At 40.8% G+C, this 23,702-nt stretch overlaps 1 protein-coding gene and 1 long non-coding RNA gene across 9 annotated transcripts in view; one reads left to right on the forward strand and one right to left on the reverse strand.

Moving 5' to 3' along the window:
• LOC137223571 (uncharacterized) overlaps nucleotides 1–23,702 on the reverse strand; it is a 182,969-nt gene that overhangs the window by 84,921 nt on the left and 74,346 nt on the right. For both annotated transcript variants that reach the window (XR_010942927.1, XR_010942928.1), the window contains exon 3: nucleotides 7,213–7,277. This is a non-coding gene — a long non-coding RNA (uncharacterized lncRNA). The remainder of the gene's footprint in view (nucleotides 1–7,212; nucleotides 7,278–23,702) is intronic.
• Nucleotides 1–23,702, forward strand: part of CC2D2A (coiled-coil and C2 domain containing 2A) — a 138,327-nt gene that overhangs the window by 46,593 nt on the left and 68,032 nt on the right. For all 7 annotated transcript variants that reach the window (XM_067735556.1, XM_067735551.1, XM_067735550.1 and 4 more), the window contains 5 exons: nucleotides 6,931–7,140; nucleotides 8,081–8,187; nucleotides 12,975–13,115; nucleotides 16,420–16,576; nucleotides 17,552–17,787. In XM_067735556.1, coding sequence (XP_067591657.1) covers nucleotides 6,931–7,140; nucleotides 8,081–8,187; nucleotides 12,975–13,115; nucleotides 16,420–16,576; nucleotides 17,552–17,787 — 851 coding nt within the window. The remainder of the gene's footprint in view (nucleotides 1–6,930; nucleotides 7,141–8,080; nucleotides 8,188–12,974; nucleotides 13,116–16,419; nucleotides 16,577–17,551; nucleotides 17,788–23,702) is intronic.

Genomic DNA, 23,702 nt, shown 5'->3' on the forward strand with positions numbered 1-23,702 from the left:
CTGATTTTTTTTCTTTTCTCTCTGTCATCTTACATATACTGCAGGATTATTTCCCCCTCGTTTTCTCTTTATTATATAACTGGAGATTTTCTATCCTTGCAAATCCTTTTTATGGTATGTTCCTCAGCTCTGGTACCACGCTGCCTGATTTGAGTCCTGGCCCTGTCACTCACTGGGCGAACTTGGCTCTCCCCGTCTCTGTGCTGCGATTTCTCCATCTATAAAATGGGAGTAATAATAGCATCTGCCTCCTAGGATTGTTGTGCAGATGGTTAAGAAAATACATAAAAGTGCTTCAAACAGAGCTCAGTGAGGGCTGGCTGGTGTTGAATAGACAGTTGCCGGCTTTCAAATTTAATTATATTGCTCTTGCTTTCCTGAAATGTCCAGCAAGGATCACCTCCTTCAGAAACTCGTAATTATTTCAACACTGCTAGTGTGAAAGAGAATAAGGGGATATAAGATCATTCTATATAGCTATAGAGAGGCGTGTTGAACAGGGAAGACACAGGCCCAAGTCAGAGAATCTGAGCAGTTGGGTGTCCTACTGGGTTGTGCTTCGGGAAGCTCCCTTGACCACTCTGGAGCTGTTTCCTTAATTGAAAAATCTTCATCATCTCTACCTCATACGATTTTTGTGAGTATTGAGGTGATGTATCTGTTTGCATTTTTTTTTAATGAATTTCTATAAAATATTGCTATTACAGACAAATAGTAATGAATGACTACTTTGTGCAGAAATGTGACCCTGGGAGTAGGTTTACAAAACAAGCATAAACCGAAGTCCTAGTCCATGCGGGATTTATCATCTACTTGCTTATATGACAAAGATACATGATATAATTAGTGATCCACACAATATCATCTTATGCATGTGTAATAATCCATCACCTTATCTCTTCATCCATCCAACCATTTCAGCAAGAAACACTGATATAATGAAGCAAAAAAATATGGGTTAAAATTAGAAAATAGAAGAGTAATTACTATGGAGAGTAGGATCTTGAGGGAGCCAATTAAGATTAATCTTATATGTCTCCTTTAGAAGTTCTGAGCTAATTGAGAAATGCACAGGAATCAGAGAGGGATGCAGGTTTCAGCTGCGACTAAGGATAAAGCTGGACAGCAGAATGCTGCTTGGACACAAGACCAATTGGGCTTCCGGCTCCATCTCCCAAGAGTTCTGTCCCCCCATCCAGAGAAGGGCCCCAATGAGTTCACCACGTGGACTGCCATGGAGAACCCATGGGGCCAGTGAGCAGGCTCTCGGGAGAGAGCTGAGAAGGGACAGCCAGAGGCCACCGGTTACTCTGCCCAGCAAAGAATTTGGACCAATGGATCTTGGGCTCCAGTTGACTCTCTAATCAAGCAGTCTTCCTTCTCTTTTGGGAAGGAGCCAGTGGGGATGCGAGAGTGGGAAGAGCACAGGGAATTTCCTCCCAATACTTTTGAGAGGGGAGACCTTCCTATCTTGTGCGCAGAAACAGGAAAGTAGAGGAAAATAATAGTTCCACTACGAGGGGCTGGTCATCCTGCATCACAGAGCAAAAGTTAGAGAAGGGAGAACTCTAAAGGGGCTGAAGTCTTCCAAGGTCATTTCATAGAAAGTTAGGCTTCAAACATAGCAAAGCATAGAGACTCTGTCAGCGTGCCTAAGAAAGAAGCAAAGGTTATATTAGAGGTTATAAAGAGGTAGGAATAACCTCTTTGTTTCTCCGCCCTCTTTGTTTCCTACCTCTTTGTTATTCCTACCTCTTTGTTTCTCCATAACAGGTTGCCTATTAATTTCACTGTTGATTTGTATACCTCAGTCTTTTTTTTTTTAATGTGTTTATGGAACTTTCTAGTAATTCAAACAACAATGCATTTCTTTCAGAGTTAATTTTTTACAGTTCTATTGATTTACTAACTTTCACCTTTTCTTACATTTATTCAGGTCTGTCTGATGCCAAAACCCATTTTTTCTCCTCTCTGTTCCATGTAATAGGCTTGCCTTTAAGAAGCAGTGTTAAATGCATATGACCTATATTTTCAGTCTAATGTCCAAACATACCTTATATCTGGGAGTTTTGACATGATGCAGGAGCAGAGAAATAGATAAACAGGCAGTGATTGTTTTATTCATAGATCATTAATCTATCTTCGCTCTCCTTCCTCCACTACCCTGAGAGTAACAAAGGGCAAATACTGTTTTATTCCTCTTCTAACCCTCGCACTTGGCAGGAAGCCTGGCATGTAGGAATGCCTTAGTAAAAGTGTGAATTGAATATCATTTAAATGACTTAGTTGAGCTGAATGAATCTAGAAGAAATTCCTTGTTTTCTACTCCTCTCCTTAACTCGGCTGTCTCTCCTATAAAACAGTAGCCCTCTCGGAGCCTGGCTTCATCCTGGCAACTAAATGATGGAAAACCAAATCGGTATGCTAGATCAGGAATTGGCAATTGATGAATTTACACTTCAGAGCTCTCAGGTCTGATGCTAACCCAGCAGGACTGACCAAACCCATCCTGGATGGGAGTCAAGCCCGGCTCTTCTTTGATTAGACTGCCAATTCAAATGAGGGAGTGTATGTCCTCCTATTAGATAAATTAAGAGGCTTATTTAGAAGGGAGTTGGTATTCAGCCCTCCTTCTTTGAACATTTTCCTTAATTACAGAGGGAAAAGAAGTAGTTTTTAAAAGCGAAATATTCTGCTGCTACTAAACTGAGATTCTTTTTTAGAGACCATTAAAGATAGAGAAATGCAAAAAGATTAGATATTGTGCAAAGAACAAAGTTAAACCTCAAATGAGAAAGACTGCAATTTAATACCTCGTAAGAAGTAACTAACCCAAAACTAAAAAATAAAAATTCCAAATGAGACATTGCAGGTAAAACATAAACAATATTATGCAGTTTGCTTAAGCATAATAGCAAAGTAAGTTTAGCGTTGCTGAAAGCTGTTCCACCAGCCTCCTCCCTCCCTCCCTCCCTCCCTCCCTCCCTCCCTCCCTTCCTTCCTTCCTTCCTTCCTCCTGCCTTCCATCCTACCTTTCCTCCTGCCTTTCTTCTTTTCTTTTTAATTCTTTCTGTCCTCAACTGAGTCTACTATATTCTTAGTTGTGCTAAACTCTGGAAACTCAGAGGTAGCAACATTCAAACTTGGCCTTAGAGAGACTTCGTGCCTAGTGGGGGGAGACAGAAATGTCATCAAGTGTTAAAGGCACAGTGATTAGAAGTCAACATGGCATTCCCAGGGACATATGTGTAGCTGCCTCCTCTTTTTTCAAAACTGCACACTAATCTGAGGAATTTAGCATAATTCCAACCTCCTTGTTCATCACAACATGATAAAACTATCACTTTCCCCTTCCACTATTCTCAGCCATTTTTCACAGAAGCATTGGTCCCCTACTGTGTAATGAGCACTGCAGTAGTCAGCACTCTTTGGGTTGCAAGTGACAGAAACCCACTGCAAACTAGCTTAAGCAAAGAGAGAACTTGGTGGCTTACAAAATTGGGAAGGATCTGGAGATAAATCACAAAATGAAGGAGGGGCTTTAGGAACTAGGACTCTGGGACCGGGGACTCTGTGCCAGCAGGTGTCTCTCTCTGCCTCTCTTTCTCCTGGTTCTCCTTGAATGTTGACTGGTCTCCTTCTCTCCTGTTGTAGGCAGGCCAGAATTCTCCATGTGTTAGGACCCTTGATAACCTAAGCTTAGAAACTCCAGAGGAAAGGGATCATATCTTTCCCCAAGGTTCACATTATCAACACCAAGGACAAACTAGTCAGTTTTAAGTGGGACATATGCCCCCCCACCAACCTCATGTCGTAGAGATACACCCAGAAGATGGAGAATGAGAAAGCTTCCCAGAGAAGACCAGAACAACAGCTATAGAATCTACTGCAGGCTCTGGGCTGGATTCAGGTTCTGTTGCTATTATTTTCCCAGGACAAATATAGAAACTTTTATTTTAATTCCACCAATGATTGTTCTTTTTCTGTCCAACCTTAAAAATTCTGTCTCCATCGGCAAGCAACTCTGAACACACTGAGAACATCAGCAGATAATCCATGTACATCACCTCTGATAGTTTGCGTTTTCAGTTTTCCACTGAAGACTGAAGAATCAAATCAATTTCAAAATTAAAATAATATACCTTATAAATATTATTTATTTTTAGGAGAAAGTTTTTGTACTGTTTTCATGATAGTTTTCAGAAAAGAAAACAGATACAACAGAAAGAAAGACAAGAGACTAGGGGTCTTTCTCCCTAATAGGAAGAGAGTTGGGGGTCTTTTGAGCAGTCTAACCCAATGCCCACCAGGAGTCCTGGAAGCTTTTTCACTTGGTTGAGCTGAGCTGAAGGCAGAGACCAGCAGCAATCATTTAAACATGGGCTAATGAAGATTTGGGGGAGGAGACACGAAGTACAGCTGACCTAGGTAACATTAGGACCATACTACCGACATTACTTACTCATACTAAGAAGAGTACAAGATGGAACCTGAGGGCCACACCCTGAGCGACTTCAGAACTCTGTAACCCATGGTAAGAGGAACAGCAAAGCAAGGACCAGCCGGAGCCAGACAATTACAGAGGAACTTTCCGTCAGGTCTGTGGATTGATGTTGAGTGGTACACATCTTTGTGAGGTGGGAATTTTTAAATTCATCCAGGTGGTCAGTGTGACAGTAAGACACAGAGTCACCACATGAAGATTAAAAGCCTCTAACACGAATGCAGGTTATAACTGGATACTTTTGCTTGAATGAAAGAAAAGAGATGGGCCTCCATTGTTGCGGTGTGACGTGTAAGGATATTAATCTCAAAATTAGGACTTTCATAAGGTACAAAATATTGGAATATGACCCCTGTCGGGATGGGCTTTCCTCCCTGTAAATCCAAATGGAAGCTCAATTCAGCATATTTTGGAAGGTACTGAGGTATAGTCAATGCACTCTTATTCAAGCATAGCATATTTGTAAACACATCCCAGTTTTACAAGAACATTTTTTAAACATAAAAAATCTATAGGTCTTCTCATCAAAAAGACAGACTTAATGTTATTTTATAGAAAAAACTTGTCCTTTTATGAAAACATGGGGTACACTGTACAGGTGTCCTGTAGGAAATCATAAGTTCTAAATATACATTAATTGTCTACTAATTCAGGGGAAAATAAGTATGAAATTGAATGGCTAAAAGGAAATATACTCATATATCCTTACTCGTGAATACTGGTACAAAGCAGGCAACAAGACAACCCAACAACAAATTTACTGGTAAATGAAGACTCGTGTATATGCTTTACTGTAAGTGCAAATACTGGTACTATTTCAATGACTAATAGTAACTGAAAAGCAGATCACATTATATAACATGAGAATACATTTTTGGACATGTATACATATACATACACACAGTGTGGCCTGTTTTCCATACTTAGTCTGATGGGGAGAATGTTAGGATCTTGTGATGCAGGATTCTAACTGGAGCCCCCTCTTCCAGTTTCCATCCCTCCCTCTGCACATCTCAGACTTCATCCTTCCTGCCCCAAGTTATAAAGATCACACCCCATTTTTCCCCTTTCAATCTATTGCTGCTTGCAGACAGGCCTCACTACGTTGTAGGCAACCAAAAATCTGTATGGAATTGTTGCAGGAAGGGGGACCCCTTCCAGGGCCCAAGCATGGGCTCTTGTCTAATGGCCAGCAGTTCCCTAACAGAATGGACCAGGTGATATGTGTGAAGTGCTTTATATGATGCCTAGTGACCTACAAAATGCCAGCTGGATCTTTTTCCTCAGCCTCCCATTTGTACGATAAAGAGATAGAGGCACGGAGATGTGTAGTGACTTGCCCAAGGTTCCAGAGCAAGTTAGAGGTGGAGCCACAGCTAGAATCCAAGGCTTCTGACCCCAGTTCAGCATCTTTACATAATACCATGAAGACGAATTAAATGAAGAGATTCCTGAACACGTTACCCGCAATTAACATCGGATAGATGCTTCACTTCTGACTAGAATATTTGCAGCTTCCAATTTACCTCATAACTTATAAATAATACATTTGGGCCACATAATCTTTTCTAGATAACATAAATAGCTTCCAAAAACTCCTCTCTGCAAAGGGGAGGATCGAGTGAATTGTGTCAAACCCCACATCCTGACTGTAGTCAATGTCTATGACAAGGAGAGAACATGAAGACACAAAATCAAAAAGGTGTCCTCCCCACCTTGGAGCTCTGCAACCTCCAAAACTAGTCACCTACAAGCAGCAGTGATCAACATAGAATATCTTGATGAGTTTAAGGAAGAAAAACAGAGATTTATCTGATACACTGTACACCAAGTGATCCAGGAAAGTCCCAGTGGAAACTTCCACTCCTGTTTTCTACACACTGAGCTGCCCCAACTATCTCTTCCTCTGTTATTTTGCAGACTGACTTTCTTCTTCCCAGGAAAACTAGGTGCCCGCCTGAAGCTCGGTTCAGTATGTTACTCTCTGGCTGTTGTCTACAAACTAAAAACTTCTCCACGTGGAGAGTATATCTATGATCCAAATAATGATCAGTTTGGATTAGAATCTATGCTTCTCTCATTAAAAGAATTTCAAGGTCACCAGCTGCAAAGCCCAAGATTTCCAGGAAATGGGATAGTCGCATGACAAAGATTAGGGCAATGACTCAGTAGAGATAAACCCTAAAAGACCTAGGAAAACAAGATTGAAATGATTTCTTTTCTCACTCCTTGTCCTTCATTTTACTTTTCAAGTGTTCAGAAAAGGGCAGGCCCCTAAAACCCCAAGGAACAGGGAATGGAGCAAGGTTCTCCTGGCTTGATTAGGGTAGGAAATATTTTGCATCTGACTTTTCCCATTGCACATCAGATCAGTATCTAGGAAGTGCTTTAACTGTGTTTCCCCTACACTCTGCTCTCTTTGGCAGGCAGTAAAATACATCCACAGAAGTCAGCATTTGATTGGATCTGGAGACCCTCCTGGAAATTTCCAACTGGACATTGATATTTTGGGGTTAATCTTCACACATCATCCCTGTTTTAGCAGAGAGCATGTTTTGGCAGCCAAACTGGCCCAGTTATATGACCAGTACCTTGCAAGACGCCAGAGACACAAGGCACAATTTCTTACCGACAAGGTACCCGTGATCTCTTCCATGCCAATTGTTGAGGGGGTTGGTTCTCCTGAGGAGCCCAAACAACAAAAATACCTTCTAGCAGCAAATGCTCGTGTGCTTCCTTCATGTTCCCTCTGTCTAGGATATGATGTGTTGACCTACCTAGAGGCAAAAGAAAGGATACAACCATGTACATTTAACCTGTACAAATTCAGTGGCACACACTTGGTTGAAAGAACGATTCCTGCAAACAGAGCAAGGGATCTCGCCCACTGGCAGTGGGTAGCTGTGTCTTGCTTACGTGATCTCATATGATGAGACCATTCATGGCCTGAGAATCTCTGTGTCCTTAGAGACATTCTCATTGTTATATGTAATTTACCCTAACATGGTACCTAAACAAGTCAGTTGTTTCAACGTAAGGAAATGTCTACCCATTTTGGATTTACTTCTAACGTGACACTGTCCCGTGGGATCTCCATGGGTAGTTTTGACTATAGACAACTTTTGCCCTGACTTTAAAACCTTACTACCCAAATAAGAGATAACGCCACAATATCTCCTCCTATAGGTCTATAATTTTATGCTCTCTTTATATCACAAGAATGTCGTTATATGTCCAGGCCCCAGAGAGACCCCCACCCCACCTTGAAAGAAAACTTGTTTCTGAGACAGTAGAGTAAAAGTAGCATCTGTCATGAGCAGCTGGGTCTGGGCCACAGAACAAGGATGGACACACACAGTTCTTTATTATTCCTTTTTTTTTTTTTTTTTTTAATAGAAGCAATAGCTGTCTGTCAAAATTCACTTCAGTGAAAGCATGGAGATGGCTGGATGCTTGCACATCCCTTCACAGGTTGCTGACATCATTTTGCCCTGGAGAAGTGGGTGGGTCCAAGCCCATCACTTGTAGTAAGGAGTAGAGCTTCTAACTCAGATCTTGTATCCATATCTTTTCTAGCTCCAAGCTCTAAGAAATGCTGTTCAGATGGGCCTTAACCCAGCAAAAACTCCTAAGTCTCTTGAAACAACCCAAAAAACCATCAATGAGTATAAATCTGAAATTCGGTGAGTAAAATCTATAACTACTGCTTTTTTTCCCCTGTACACATTGAGAGTTTATTTTTTCAGAGTTTTTCTGAATGCACTGCATACATTAAGCCAAATGAAATAACGATATATGTCGATCATATTAACACCAAATTTGAAGTCCAAGAAATGAAAGAAGACGGGAGGGCGCACAGGGGGAATAGGGTAACTTGCACACTCTGCTAGTGTAAACAAATATTGCTACAGCCACCACTTCAGAGAGCAGCCTGTCCAGAGACGAGCAAGGAGTTGAAAATGCCAGCAGACTAGGACCTGGCAATTCTGCTTCAGACACATGTACTCCAAGGAGCTGTGTGCACATGTGCACTGGACATGTGTGCAAGCATTTCACAGCATCACTTACAAGAGTAAGAAGCTAGAGATAACCCCACACCAGAATGAACCCATCTGCTTCAATCTTTAAATGAACGTCCCTCCCACAGTGAGAAGGACCAAATTAGATCTGCGTATATCGTGGATAAAATAGTGTTGAATAAAAAAATCAGTTGTAAGAGGACACTTGCTGTGTGATACAGGTCACAAGCCCTAAAGAGCATCTGAAACAATACTCATGTGTTCCAAGTACGCACATGTGTGTTACATACAGACGGAAAAGACACACATGCCAGTTTCTTCCTCCAGGGAGGGAGAGAAGGGGATGGAATGGAGAGGTCTTCAAATGGAACTCTAACATTGCAAAACAAACAAACAAAAATTCTGAGTAAATGTGAAAAAAATGTTAGTAAGTGTCATATTATTTATTATATGTGCTCTTCTATATCTTGAAATTTTTCATAATTAAAATTCAAAAATTAAAACCCTGATCATTGCCAAACAATAAGGAAACATACAATGTAGAATGTGAACATTTATTCTAGAGTCCTATTTCTCAGGGAAAATCATGGGTAACAGTTTTTTGCTAGTTCTTCCACATATATATACATGTGTGTATACATATATATACACAGATGTGTTTACGTGTATATATTTTACTTTTTTAAAGAATCACATTGCATTTACCACCTTGCAACTTGCTTTTTTATGTAAAATGCATCTGAGACCTTTTCCTATCATAGTACATCTAGGTCTATATCATTGTTTAAGAGCTGACATTATATAGATTTTACATTCCCCATTAATAGGTGTTTGTATTATTCCTATTTTTTATTACTTTAAGTTGTACTCTAACACTCCTATATGTATATATTTGTGTACCTGTATAAGTATTTCCACAGAATAAATTCTTAGAACAGGAATTAATAAATCAAGGGGTTTATCATTTTTAATTTTTATTGGAGTATAGTTGATTTACAATGTCATGTTATTTTCTGCTGTACAGCAAAGTGAATCAGTTACATATATTCCACTCTTTTTCAGATTGTTTTCCCATATAGATCATTACAGAGTATTAAGTAGAGTTCCCTGTGCTATCCAGTAGGTCCTTATTAGTTATCTATTCAAGGAATTTAAATGTATACTTTTCTCTTCACAATCTGCCCTTGAGTTGGAAATTCTCCTACCAAAGTGAAAATTAGTGATGTTTGTATACTATAGTTGTAAAAGTGTGAGGAGTATGTTTAAAAATGAAAATTCTTATTTATGTTAAAAGAAAAGCACATTGCCTCCTCCTCGTGAAAGTAATTTTTGTTTTAGTATACACTGAGTAAGAAAAAGTGACAAAAAGCTACTCTGGATACAATGAAGGTTTGATATGGAATTGCATTTATTAATCAGTATTTGAGAAACAGTAGCAGAATTGTGTGTGAGTCCTACAGACCATGCCAGGTGGACCCATGGATCGCAGACCCATTGCAAACATCCTGCCACCCCTGGAGATGGAAACGACTGAGATTCAGCATTTCTGATGCAGTGAAAGAGTGGATTTTAGTCCTTTACTGACTTTTCACATGGTGGAAAAGCAAATTCTAAGCAGATGGTCTGTTCCTGGATATCTCATCAAGCGGACCTGTTCCCTGAAGCCCCCTGGGAGCTGCTGATGAGCCAGCTGCCTTGGAGCCCACCCCTGGGTATCTGATAGGTCCCAGGTTGGGGCAGCTAACCTCAGCCAGTGACGCATTTTCCATCTTATTTTCCGTAAGTGGCATCATGACCACATTGCTCGTCCTCTGCACTGGAACCAGGCTGTATTAAGAAAGGAAACATGGGTGTTCGTGCAATATAGGGGAACACTTTATTTAACCCTCTCCTGGATCTTCACCCTCACATATGCTCAATCTTGAACAAATAACAAGTCTAGGATCTCAGATCCCCATCCAGCTACACTTTATCCCTGTATTTCCCTTCACAGCCAAACTTCTGGCAAGTATTTACTAATAAGTATTTTAAATGTAAATTTGGTAAGTACTGCTGTCTCTACTCCCTCCCCTCCCCTTCACTGTCCAGTCTAGCCTCTTTCCTGCGCCCACCTTTGCCCTGAGGCTGATCTTGCCACAGTCCTGGGGAACCTCCGTGTTGCTAAGCAGAAGGGGACCTCTCAGCCCCCCTGGTACTTGGCATTGGGCACTGTCCCCACAGGGTGCCACACACCACCCTCTCTCAGATGCCCTCACCCCTCTTCGGCCACCTGTCCTTCCCACTATCCTTTGCCTAATCTTCCTTCTTTGCCCAGCTTCTAAATGTTCAGAGTTCCTCCCAGGATTTTTTTATTTTTAATCTTTTGTTAATCTGCATTTTCTCCTGAGATGAATCCAGTCCTGTGGTTTTAAATATCATCTAGATGCCAATGTGGCTCCCAAAGTTTCACCTCTGGGCTGGACTCCTTTCCACACTCCAGACCCCATCTACATCAGGCTTCAGAAAAGTGTTACCCAATCCAAAAATGGGCAGAAGGGGGCTTCCCTGGTGGCCCAGTGGTTGAGAATCTGCCTGCCTATGCAGGGGACATGGGTTCGAGCCTTGGTCTGGGAAGATCCCACATGCCGCGGAGCAACTGGGCCCCTGAGCCACAACTACTGAGCCTGTGCGTCTGGAGCTTGTGCTCCGCAACAAGAGAGGCCACGATGGTGAGAGGCCCGTGCACCGTGATGAAAAGTGGCCCCCGCTCGCCACAACTAGAGAAAGCCCTCGTACAGAAACTAAGACCCAACACAGCCAAGAATAAATAAATAGATTTAAAAAGAAAAAGAAAAAGAAAAGTGTTACCCAGCTCCCTAATCATAGTTGCCTTTTCCTCTTCCTCCATAGTCTGGCAACAATCTAATTAAATATTCTTTCGCGATTCTTTGCTTCTCTAGCTCAGAGGTCAAATTTTACTTGCTAAGCGTTCTTTTTAGCATTTCTGAGAAACTATCTTGTCAGGGACTAAAAAAGGAAGTAGAAAATATATCAGAAAGGCTTAAGGTGTCATATAACTCAGTAAAATAATTTTATATTGCAGTGTTTTTTAAAGGAGGCAGGAGAGATAGCTGCTAAAGGCATAAGAGAAGAACAGATCACTAGGTAATGACAGATAATATTTGTGGACCACTTACCAGATGTCAGACATGGTTCTAGTATTAATTAACTCGTTTACTCCTCCCAACAAGCCTGTGAAATAAATTCTGTTATCATCTCTACTTTCAGATAAGGCATGGAGAAGTAAAATAGTTTGCCCAAGGCCGGCTAGAACCAGGATTTAAATCTGGGTATCTTGGTTCCCACATCTGTGCCCTTAACCAGAATGCTTTACTGCTCCTCAAGAAGAATGTTTCTTATTCTAGTTCATTGCCTCCTAGCTTTTCTAAGGTCTTCCGAGAGTCCCAAATCTTGGCTACCCAACCACTAACTGGCCATCAGCTTCTACCAGCTTCCTTTTCCATGACACCAACTGAATGATCAGAAACCTAGACCTCTGTGTTTCTCTGCACCATCTCCAGACTAAGTCATCACAAGCACAACCAACTTCCAGACACAGGCCTTCCTTCTGGAGTTCAGGAGGTGACGATTCATGAAACACTGTGGCTATGGTTTCCTAGGGCACTCTGTCAGTCATTTATCTATGTGTCTGTCTCCTGAGCCAAGCTATAAACTCCCTGAGAACAGAGACACCTACTATCTCCTAGGAACCACTTCTGAATCCCCTGGAATGACACCTGATACTTGCCCAAGAAAAAAAAAATCTAATTAATTAACTAACTAATGGTATAATAGAGTACATTTGGCTATTATTTGTAGAGGGGGCTTAAAGTAAGGCATTAAATAATTCCCAAACACTTTAAATAATATCAATCACAATGAAAGCATTTTCAAAAGAAGCCTCTTCAAAGCAAGCCAAAAATATGGCTAATCTAGTCAGCACTGAAAACTCACCAAGGGATGTAGTAACATTACTTCATCTCCTAAACGTAGGACTGGTGATTAGTGTTAACACAGGCAGACTTTAATATACTTGTTAACTGGCACAGCAACATAATTTCCTGTTTATCATAGTTTAGTCCATGAGAACTACGTTTACTGGGCCCCTTATTTTTATAATTTCAAAAGTGGCTGTTTAAGATTGCACAGTATTAATGAGAATTTTAAATGGTAATTTAGTTTAATTGAAGTCAGATTCTACTAGAGAAAACAAAATCAAATAACCTATAAAAACAAACCAGCATCCTATTGACTTCAAATTTGCATTCATATTTTTGGTTTTCTAGTACTAAAGAAATATCATAGCTGTGAAATTAACTATACAATCACTATAGCATTACTAGTTTCTTTTCCTAATTTGCAAACACACCTAAATAACTTTTAAATATATATCCATGTATTATATCTTGTAGGCAAACAAGAAAACTGCGTGATGCTGAACAAGAAAAAGATCGAACATTGCTTAAGACCATCATAAAAGTCTGGAAAGAGATGAAATCCCTTCGAGAGTTCCAGAGGTTTACAAATACACCCTTGAAACTTGTTTTGAGAAAGTAGGCTTTTTTCAAAAATTGTTTTATTGGGTTATATCATGCATAGGGGGAAATGTATTAAACATAGATACAATTTTTAAAATAATTTTAAAAATAATAATTACAAATGAATAACCATGTGCAACTCCCCAAGTTAAGAACTAGAACATTACTAGTATCTGAGCATCCCCCATGTTCCTAACCCCAATTACATGTCCTCTGTCCCAGAAGTAACCATTTTCTGGACTTTTATGATCAGCGTTTCCTTGCTTTTAGTTAATAGCTTTGCCATCTATGTGTAATCTCTAACACTTAGTCTAATATTGCCTGTATCTGACTTTTCCATAAGTGAAAGTATATTGTGTGTATGCTTTAGTGAACACACACCTGTTTCTTTTCTTCAATACCACTGGAGATTCATCTCCTTTTCGGCACACAGTTGTAGTTAATTCTCTTTGCTCTATAACACTTCATTATATGAATATAACAAAATTTGTCTATTTTACTGTTGATTGACATTTGAGTTGATTCCATTTTTCAGCTGTTATAGACAGCATTTCTTTTTTTTTTTTTTACATTTTAAAAGAATGAATTTTATTTATCAAAATTGTTATAAAAATGTTACTCAGTTTTCAAGTACAATTCATCATTTCTTAAGTGCCCACTCTGTCATGTGTTGTGCTAGACTCTTGGGCTACGCTGATGAAGGAGATAAACATCATCTCTTTCCTCCCAGAGCTTCCAGTTTGGGAGTGAAGGGGACACAGACAATGAAATCAGACGGCACTTTTATATACGTTTTTGTATGTGTCTTTTTAGGGTACGTGTGCCTAAGTTTTCCAGAAATATACCTGGAAGTGGAATTGTCGAGTCTTAGGGGATGTGCTTCTCCAAATACTTATACGCTGGTTGCAGACACTTTTCCAGAGTGTTTGTGCTGACTTTCAGTTTGACCAGTGTTCCTATGGGTCCACGTCACCCATATCAGCCCTATCACCTGATGTTGTCAAACATTCACATTTTGCCAATCGGATGGCGTGTTTTAATTTATATTTCTTATGCATGAATTGTCCATTTTGAATTCCTCTTTTTCAAAGTGTCTGTTCAAGACTTTTGCCAATTTTTGAACTGGATTGTTTGTCCTTTTATCTTTTCCATAATTTGTAGAAGTTTGGTATATATCCTGAACATGAGACCTTTGTCGACGTGTGTTGCAGAAATCTTTTGTAGTTGTCTTTTTAGTAGTTTGCTGCTTTTTGAAGAATAGTAATTCTTAATTTTAAAGAGGTAGAATATATTAGTCTTTTCTTTTCTGATCAGTGCTTTTTGTTTGAAGAAATCCTTCCCCTGAATCAAGTAGATATACTACTATATTGTCTCCTGTAATCTTCATATTAATGAAGATTCATCTTTCAAATTCCAAATTCAATTTGGAATTGATCTTTGTGTGTGGTGTGGAGAAAGTATGCTTTGATAATATTTATGCAGTTGAACTGACTAGACTTTGGTACATAATTAAGAGTACAGTTATCACAACACAACCATGTTCTGCATATTAATTCAAGAGCATCTCTGCTGCTGGTTTTGGTCCCTTCCTGTTTGTTTCATCTGCATAAGTGATGTGCCCATACATCTACAGGAAAAGTGACACATGAGGGCAATTATCTGATACTGTGCTTTGAAAACAGTCAGTTTTTAGCCAAAGATAGCTGCAAATTGTGATGCTGGGGGGTTGTAATTATCATAAAACTGAGAAAACATTCTGCAGTTTCCATGACAAACACAAGACTGTGCTTTATGAGGGCAGGGATCTTGTCACCACCGGGTATCTGGTCCCAGACAGCACACCTGCCATGTAGTATCTGCTCAATTAATATAAAATATATAATATAATATAAAAACAAATTCAGATAGTCTGTACCACAGAAATCGTGGATGTCTTCCAGAAATCCCAGTGTTTTGGCTTCCATATTCCATCTTCCAGGCCATCCCTTCCATCCAGAAGCAGAACATAAATAGTTACAAGATTGTTTTCTCCTTCCTTCCTTAAGTTTAGCATAAACAAAAATTGATAGGAAATTTACCGTTAAGGTCACCTCTAGGTTACAAACTTCCTTTTTGTGATACTTCACATCACTTCCACCCATAAGTAGCTGTGTCCTAAATTCTTTTGGAGTGCCCTTTCTTCCCATTCTTGATTCATCTAGCTACCTTATGATACAGCATTATTTCTTCCTGCAAAAATATTTAAATTTCAACTAGTTTATTCATGCCTCTGATTAACACGGAGAAAAGCGAATGAATATATATCAGAGATGGAACATAACTTGGGGGCCAAATTTCTCTGATGTTTATAAATTTCAGGTGTTTCCCAAGTGATTTCTTCAGTAGTAGCTTTGTAAGAGTCTGCGCCTTGGGGGCCTGTTAACTGCTAACCCACCAGGCCACACGTGTACATATGCAAACATTGGTCAGCTCTAGGCTAAGTTTCTCTAAAAAGGAGCTGGAACTTTAGGAGAGTAGAACTTGCAGGCCAGACCATACTGATCGCATTAGGAGATAAGCACAGGGGATGGGTTGAAACAACTCTGAAGTGCTGGGTGGGATGTGCTGGATACCATGCTTGCCCTCCCCCACCCTCCTGGGGAGTCACACTGCCCATCCGCATGTAAAGGGCTCTGCAAAGCCCTTTACAAAGCAACATGGAAACTTCACATTTGTTCAATCTTGTGTTGATTTGGCCACAGCACCTTTTTTTGGAGGGCACCTCATAGAACCAGAACTCTACAGAACACACTGCGGGAAGCACTGCTCTGGGTCAGGCTGAACATTAATGCACTGTCAGCAGAATCATCAAAGAAAAATTCCAATGGTCAATCCAAAGTCAAAAAAGTAGCTTCAGGGATTTGGTAGCAGCATAATGAAGTGGTTCCTCAGAGACTTGAAGAATTAACAAAATAACTACAATGAAACTGCTGCCTCTGTCAGCTGAGAATTTGCAGGCACTGTGTCAGGGTGCCATCTGGATCATCTAACTCAGCGTGGCTTTGTGGCTTAGTGTAAATAGATTGGGCTCATATTCCAGCTCTTCCATTCACCAGCTGTGTGTTCTTGGGAAAGTTACTTAACCTCTCTGTGCTGCAGTCTCCTAGTGTATAAAATGCTGAAGGTAACAGTATCTGCCTCACACGGTTGTGAGCTCACCTGTGCAAAGCTTGTAGGAGAGGAGCTGCCACACAGCAAGCCCAATACAGGTATTTGCTGCTATTATTACTCTATCACTTAATTTTAAGAAATAACTAAGGTGCTATAAATTATTTTAAAGGGAAAAAGTTGACCAGAAAGCTGATGAAGAAGCATATGAAGCAGAAATTCAGGCCGAGATAAGTGAATTGTTGGAAGAGCACATGGAAGAGTACGAACAGAAGATCGAGGAATACAGAAGTGCACAGCAGCAGTGGAAAGCCTGGAAGAAAGCCCAGGTCTGTAAACAGCCTTGAACAGAGCTGACCTGGGGGACAGGAAGGGTCTGGGTAGAGGCACCTTGAGACAGGAGGAGGGAAACTGGGCACACAGACTGGGGTCCGCTGCCTGCTGTGCTCTGTCTCCCTCCCAGCCCCCTCGCTAGGGGACAAAAGGATGAGAGAATGAACTGATTAATGCACTTGTTGAAAAAGCCACCCAGCCTGCTGATACCAGAGAAAGGTTTTTCCAAAAACAGTTCTCTGTGTCATCCTGGGGCTGTTTGAATGAACCAGCAATAACCTGGTAATCGCTCATGTGCCTGTCAAGCCCTGTGATACGTATTTTACTATTTTACATGACTTACCCTATCTAATGTAGGGTATTGGTGCTTCTGGGCTTCCCCCAGAAAATTATATAACTTTATACATATGACCTTGCAAAACTGGGACAACAAGTAATAAGTAATCCAGGGACAATAAGTAATAGATCAAGGTGACCTGCAGTGTCAGTTGTATTCACAAGCCTCACTTTAATTTCAAGATGTATCCTTGGGATTTCCCTGGTGGTCCAGTGGTTAAGACTCTGTGCTTCCACCGTAGGGGGCACAGGTTCGATTCCTGGTTGGGGAACTCCCGCATGCTGCGTGTGCAGCCAAAAAGAGATGTATCCTTGGTCTTTAAAGCCAATACTAATGAGCAGATGAATAGTTAACTTTTTTAAGCTCTCTCTAGGGACCAGGCACTGTGATAAGTTCTTTCCAGACATTACCTCATTTCAAGAGACCTGGAAAAAGTTTCCTATAATTGTTCCCACTTTGTAGACGAGAAAACTGAGGCATGGACAGGTCAAATGGCTTAGTGAGCTGCCTGAGTGCACACAGCTGGTTGAGGTGGAGCTGGGTTTGCATCCACGTCTATCTGATTCTGAAGACTGTGCTTTTTAAAGAAATTCCAAAATTCCTGTTTGACATAAGGTTGCCTCTTACCCAACAGAGGGCCAAAAAGAAGAAAAACAAACAAGCAGTCGAAGAACATCCTGATGAGATGAAGGAGCCAGATCCTGGGGAGGAGCCTGTGAAACCTGTCCCTCCAGAGCCCACAGATCGGGCTATGATAGAGCAACAGGTGAGGGAGAGAGCAGCCCAGAGCCGGAAGAGGCCCGGGGAGCCCACGCTGGTCCCAGAGTTGAGCCTTGCGGGGAATGTGACACCCAACGACCAGTGTCCCAGGTGAGCAGATGCTCCAAACATAACTGAGGTTGACATGTGACACACACACTGCACCATGTGGAATGTACATCTCCTGACTGACATGGAATGATCAGGAGAATCATGAAGTCTCTGTAGATATTTATTAGGTTGGACGATATGAAATTGCAGGTATTTGTCCCGATTTTGGCGATTTCATATGGTTCACCCGCCCAACACATCGCCATTGGCCACTCAGGAGCTCATTACCAGAAGCTGCCTGTAGGGGACACTCTGCACAGTGCCTGCCTGCATGGCTTCTGGTTCGGAGTCTTTATCTGTAACCTCAGTGTATCTTTTTTGTCCACTGCTGGCACACCCCCTGTCCCTGGCACAGATACCCAGATCTCTCCTTGGCCCTTGATTTCAGCTGCTCCTAGGCCACCTGCTGTCTTTGAAGGCCTCACAGAGCCTCCCAAAGGAACTGTGGATATTCCCTATAGTTTGAGATAAAGTCAAGGCCATCTGAGGCCATCTGAGGCCCTCCAGATCTGGTAGAATTACATCTCTAGTCATTCATATGTGATCCCTAAAAGTTATATAACGTTTATAAATCTACACATATAATAAGTTCATAAACACACATATATATGTTCATCTTTTTCTTTAGAAATTTGTAATTTAATAAAAATATTTTAAGTTTGCTATTTATTCCTTTCCAATACTTTACAGAGATGGGTCTCAAAGTGTAACCCCAGGACCAGCACCATCAGCATCCCTGGAGAACTTGTTGGAAATTCTCAGGTTCTACTGAGACCTGCTGAATCAGAAATTCTGGGTTAGGGCCCAGAAAACTGTGTTTTCACAAGGTTTCCAGGTGATTCTGATGCATGTTAAACCATACTGTTATCTACTAAAGGAAATATATTGAAATAATTATTACCACCAGATCCCAGGCCTAATACTCCAGTACCCAGAAGACCTATTATGAACACAGGGAATATCTCAGACTTGAATCTTCAATACTCCACCATAGAAAGTGAGAAGTCAGCATCAGAGATATTAGGATGCAGGGGTTAACCAGGATGTCTTTATAAGACCCCACAATCTTCTTAGTTTCAAACTTCTATTAATATGCTAATAACTTACTTTTACACCGTAGCTCCCTGTGCATTTTCATGTATTCTCTCAACTTCATAGCATTCAGATGCTATACATAAGTAAACTGTTCCCCAGCACTAAATTAGCTACTTTCAGGCCACAAATACCATACCATATAACTTTGTTATGAACATTCAAAATATGTGATTTTGAGCATGTTTTTTAAAGGGAAAATTTAGGCTTGATTTTACAATCCTTTATGGTGAGTCCCATTTTGACCAAGAATGTATACCTCAGTCTGAAGTTTCTGAGTTTTCACTAGGCTTGGGGACTATAAACCAGATTGCCCCAAGCCAATGATTATAAGCCACCCTCTTCATCAGGCCATCAGGTCAAAGGGGGCCATGCAGAAGACGGAGGTGTTTTAGGTCTGTTGGTGGCATGAGGTTGCAGTATTGGGAATAAGCCTTTAAAAAACCCTGAGTGAAGTCTTTGGGGGTCTTGGATATTTCTCAAGATTTGTTGTTAAATGTCTTTTATAGAAAAAAAAAAATTCAAGTCAACTGAGCAATTTCATGCCTGGGATGGGCCTAAATTATGGAGAGGTAGAAAGTTAAAACTACCCACTCAATTTAATGAGTACAGAATTTCTATTTGGGATGATGAAAACATTCTAGAGAAGGATAGTGGTGTTGGTTGCACAACATTGTGAATGTACTTAATGCCACTGAATGGTATACTTAAAAATAGTTACAATGATAAGTGTTATGTTGTGTCTATACATCATAATATAAAAAAAAAAAAAAACAACTACAACCCAAAAAACCCTGAGTGTGTTTTAGATTTTTATGTTCTAACCTTTTAATTTCCTTAACAAACTTGAGTTGCTATTGGCTTAACCAATAACTGGAATTTGTAGTGGGCATCTCTGCAAATATGTACAATAAAATTAAAGACCGCTCTTGAAGGTTTTGATTTTTTTAACTTCATGGCTATAAGAATGATATGCTTCAAGAGACCTTCAAGATGGCAGAGGAGTAAAACGTGGAGATCACCTTCCTCCCCACAAATACATCCGAAATACATCTACATGTGGAACAACTCCTACAGAACACCTACTGAACGCTGGCAGAAGACCTCAGACTTCCCAAAAGGCAAGAAACTCCACACATACCTGGATAGGGGAAAAGAAGAAAGAAAAAACAGAGACAAAAGAACAGGGACAGGACCTGCACCTCTGGGAGGGAGCTGTGAAGGAGGAAAGGTTTCCACACACTAGGAAGCCGCTTCACTGGTAGAGACAGGGGGTGATGGGGGGGAAGCTTCGGAGCCACAGAGGAGAGTGCAGCAATGGGGTGCGGAGGGCAAAGTGGAGAGATTCCCACACAGAAGATTGGTGCCAACCAGCACTCACCAGCCTGAGAGGCTTGTCTGCTCACCCGCCGGGGCAGATGGGGGCTGGGAGCTGAGGCTCGGGCTTCGGAGGTCAGATACCAGGGACAGGACTGGGGTTGGCTGCCTGAACACAGCCTGAAGGGGGCTAGTGCACCACATCTAGCCAGAAGGGAGTCTGGGAAAAAGTCTGGAACTGCCTAAGAGGCAAGAGACCATTGTTTCAGGGTGCGCAAGGAGAGGGGATTCAGAGCACTGCCTAAACGAGCTCCAGAGATGGGTGCAAGCCGTGGCTACCAGCGCGGACACCAGAGACGGGCATGAGACGCTAAGGCTGCTGCTGCCGCCACCAAGAAGCCTGTGTGCGAGCACAGGTCACTATCCACACCCCCCCTCCCGGGAGCCTGTGCAGCCCGTCACCGCCAGTGTCCTATGATCCAGGGACAACTTCCCCAGGAGAACGCAGGGCGCGCCTCAGGCTGTTGCAACGTCACGCCGGCCTCTGCCGCTGCAGGCTCGCCCGGCATCCGTACCCCTCCCTCCCCCCGGCCTGAGTGAGCCAAAGCTTCCAAATCAGCCACTCCTTTAACCCCCTCCTGTCTGGGTGAAGAACAGACGCCCTCAGGAGACCTACAAGCAAAGGCCAAAATTTAAATTTGGGGCCAAATGCAAAGCTGAACCCCAGGAGCTGTGTGAACAAAGAAGAGAAAGGGAAATTTCTCCCAACAGCCTCAGAAGTAGCAGATTAAATCTCCACAGTCAACCTGATGTACCCTGCATCTCTGGAATACCTGAATAGATAACGAATCATTGCAAAATTGAGACGGTGGACTTTGGGAGCAGCTGTAGACTTGGGGTTTGTGTTCTGCATCTAATTTGTTTCTGGTTTTGTATTTATTTTAGTTTAGTATTTAGAGCTTATTATCACTGGTAGATTTGTTTATTGATTTGGTTGCTCCCTTCCTTTTTTTTTAATATATATATTTTTTCCTTTTTCTCTTTTTGTGAGATGTGTATGCTTCTTTGTGTGACATTGTCTGTATAGGTTTGTTTTTACCATTTGTCCTAGGGTTCTGTCTGTCCTTTTTTATTTTTTATTTTTTTAGTATAGTTTTTAGCACTTGTTATCATTGGTGGATTTGTTTTTTGGTTTGGTTGCTCTGTTTTTTCTTTCTTTCATTTTCTTTTTTTCTCTTTTTTATTACTTTTTTATTTTTTACTTTAATAACTTTTTATTTTATTTTATTTTATTTATTTCATTCCTTGTTTCCTCTTTTTTTCCATTTACTTCTAAGCCATGTGGCAGACAGGGTCTTGGTGCTCTGGCCGGGTGTCAGGCCTGTTCCTCTGAGTTGGGAGAGCCGAGTTCAGGACACTGGTCCACCAGAGAACTCCTGGCTCCATGTAATATCAAACGGCAAAAGCTCTCCCAGAGATCACCATCTCACTGCTAAGACCCAGCTCCACTCAATGACCAGCAAGCTACAGTGCTTGACACCCTATGCCAGAAAACTAGCAAGACAGGAACACAACCCCCCCCATTAGCAGAGAGGCTGCCTAAAAGCATAATAAGGTCACAGACACCCCAAAACACACCACCGGATACAGTCCTGCCCACGAGAAAGACAAGATCCAGCCTCATCCACCAGAACACAGGCACCAGTCCCCTCCACCAGGAAGCCTACACAACCCACTGAACCAACCTTAGCCACTGGGAGCAGACACCAAAAACAATGGGAACTATGACCTGCCCTGCAAATAGGTGACCCCAGACACAGTAAGTTAAGCAAAAAGAGAAGACAGAGAAAAACCCAGTAGATGAAGAAGCAAGGTAAAAGCCCACCACACCAAAAAAATGAAGAGGAAATAAGCAGTCTACCTGAAAAAGAATTCAGAGTAATGATAGTAAAGATGAGCCAAAATCTTGGAAATAGAATGGAGAAAATACAAGAAACGTGTAACAAGGACCTAAAAGAACTAAAGATGAAACAAACAATGGTGAACAACACAATAAATGAAATTAACAATTCTCTAGAAGGAATCAACAGAAGAATAACTGAGGCAGAAGAAAGGATAAGTGACCTGGAAGATAAAATACTGGAAACAATTACCACAGAGCCCAATAAAGAAAAAAGAATGAAAAGAATTCAGGACAATCTCAGAGACCTCTGGGACAACATTAAACACACAAACATGCACATTATAGGGGTCCCAGAAGAAGAAGAGAAAAAGAAAGGGACTGAAAAAATATTTGAAGAGATTATAGTTGAAAACTTCCCTAATATGAGAAAGGAAATAGTCAATCAAGTCCAGGAAGCACAGAGAGTCTCATACAGGACAAATCCATGGAGGAACACACCAAGACACATATTAATTAAACTATCAAAAATTAAATACAAAGAAAAAATATTAAAAGCAGCAAGGGAAAAACAACATGCAAGGGAATCCCCATAAGGTTAACAGCTGATCTTTCAGCAGAAACTCTGCAAGGCAGAAGGGAGTGGCAGGACATATTTAAAGTGATGAAAGGGAAAAACCTACAACCAAGATTATTCTACTCTATCTCATTCAGATTCGACAGACAAATTAAAACCCTTACAGACAAGCAAAAGCTAAGAGAATTCAGCACCACCAAACCAGCTTTACAACAAATGCTAAAGGATCTTCTCTAGGAAGGAAACACAAGAGAAGGAAAAGACCTACAATAATGAAACGAAAACAATTAAGAAAATTGTAACAGGAACATACATTTCGATAACTACCTTAAATGTAAGTGGATTAAATGCTCCAACCAAAAGACATAGACTGGCTGAATGAATACAAAAACAAGACCTGTATATATGCTGTCTACAAGACACCCATTTCAGACCTAGGGACACATACAGACTGAAAGTGAGGGGATGGAAAAAGATATTCCATGCAAATGGAAATCAGACGAAAGCTGGAGTAGCAATTCTCATATAATACAAAATAGACTTTAAAATAAAGACAATTACAAGAGACAAAGAAGGACACTACATAATGATCAAGGGATCAATCCAAGAAGAAGATATAACAATTGTAAATATTTATGAACCCAACATAGGAGCAACTCAATACATAAGGCAAATGCTAACAGCCATAAAAGGGGAAACCAACAGTAACACATTCATAGTAGGGGACTATAAAACCCAACTTTCACCAATGGACAGATCATCCAAAATAAAAATAAATAAGGAAACACAAGCTTTATATGATACATTAAACAAGACGGGCTTAATTGATATTTTTAGGACATTCCATCCAAAAACAACAGAATACACTTTCTTATCAAGTGCTCATGGAACATTCTCCAGGATAGATCATATCTTGGGTCACAAATCAAGCCTTGGTAAATTTAAGAAAATTGAAATCATATCAAGTATATTTTCTGACCACAATGCTATGAGACTAGATATCAATTACAGGAAAAAATCTGTAAAAAA

This window comes from Pseudorca crassidens, chromosome 4 (genome assembly GCF_039906515.1).
Source record: "Pseudorca crassidens isolate mPseCra1 chromosome 4, mPseCra1.hap1, whole genome shotgun sequence".
Taxonomy (NCBI): Eukaryota; Metazoa; Chordata; class Mammalia; order Artiodactyla; family Delphinidae; genus Pseudorca; species Pseudorca crassidens.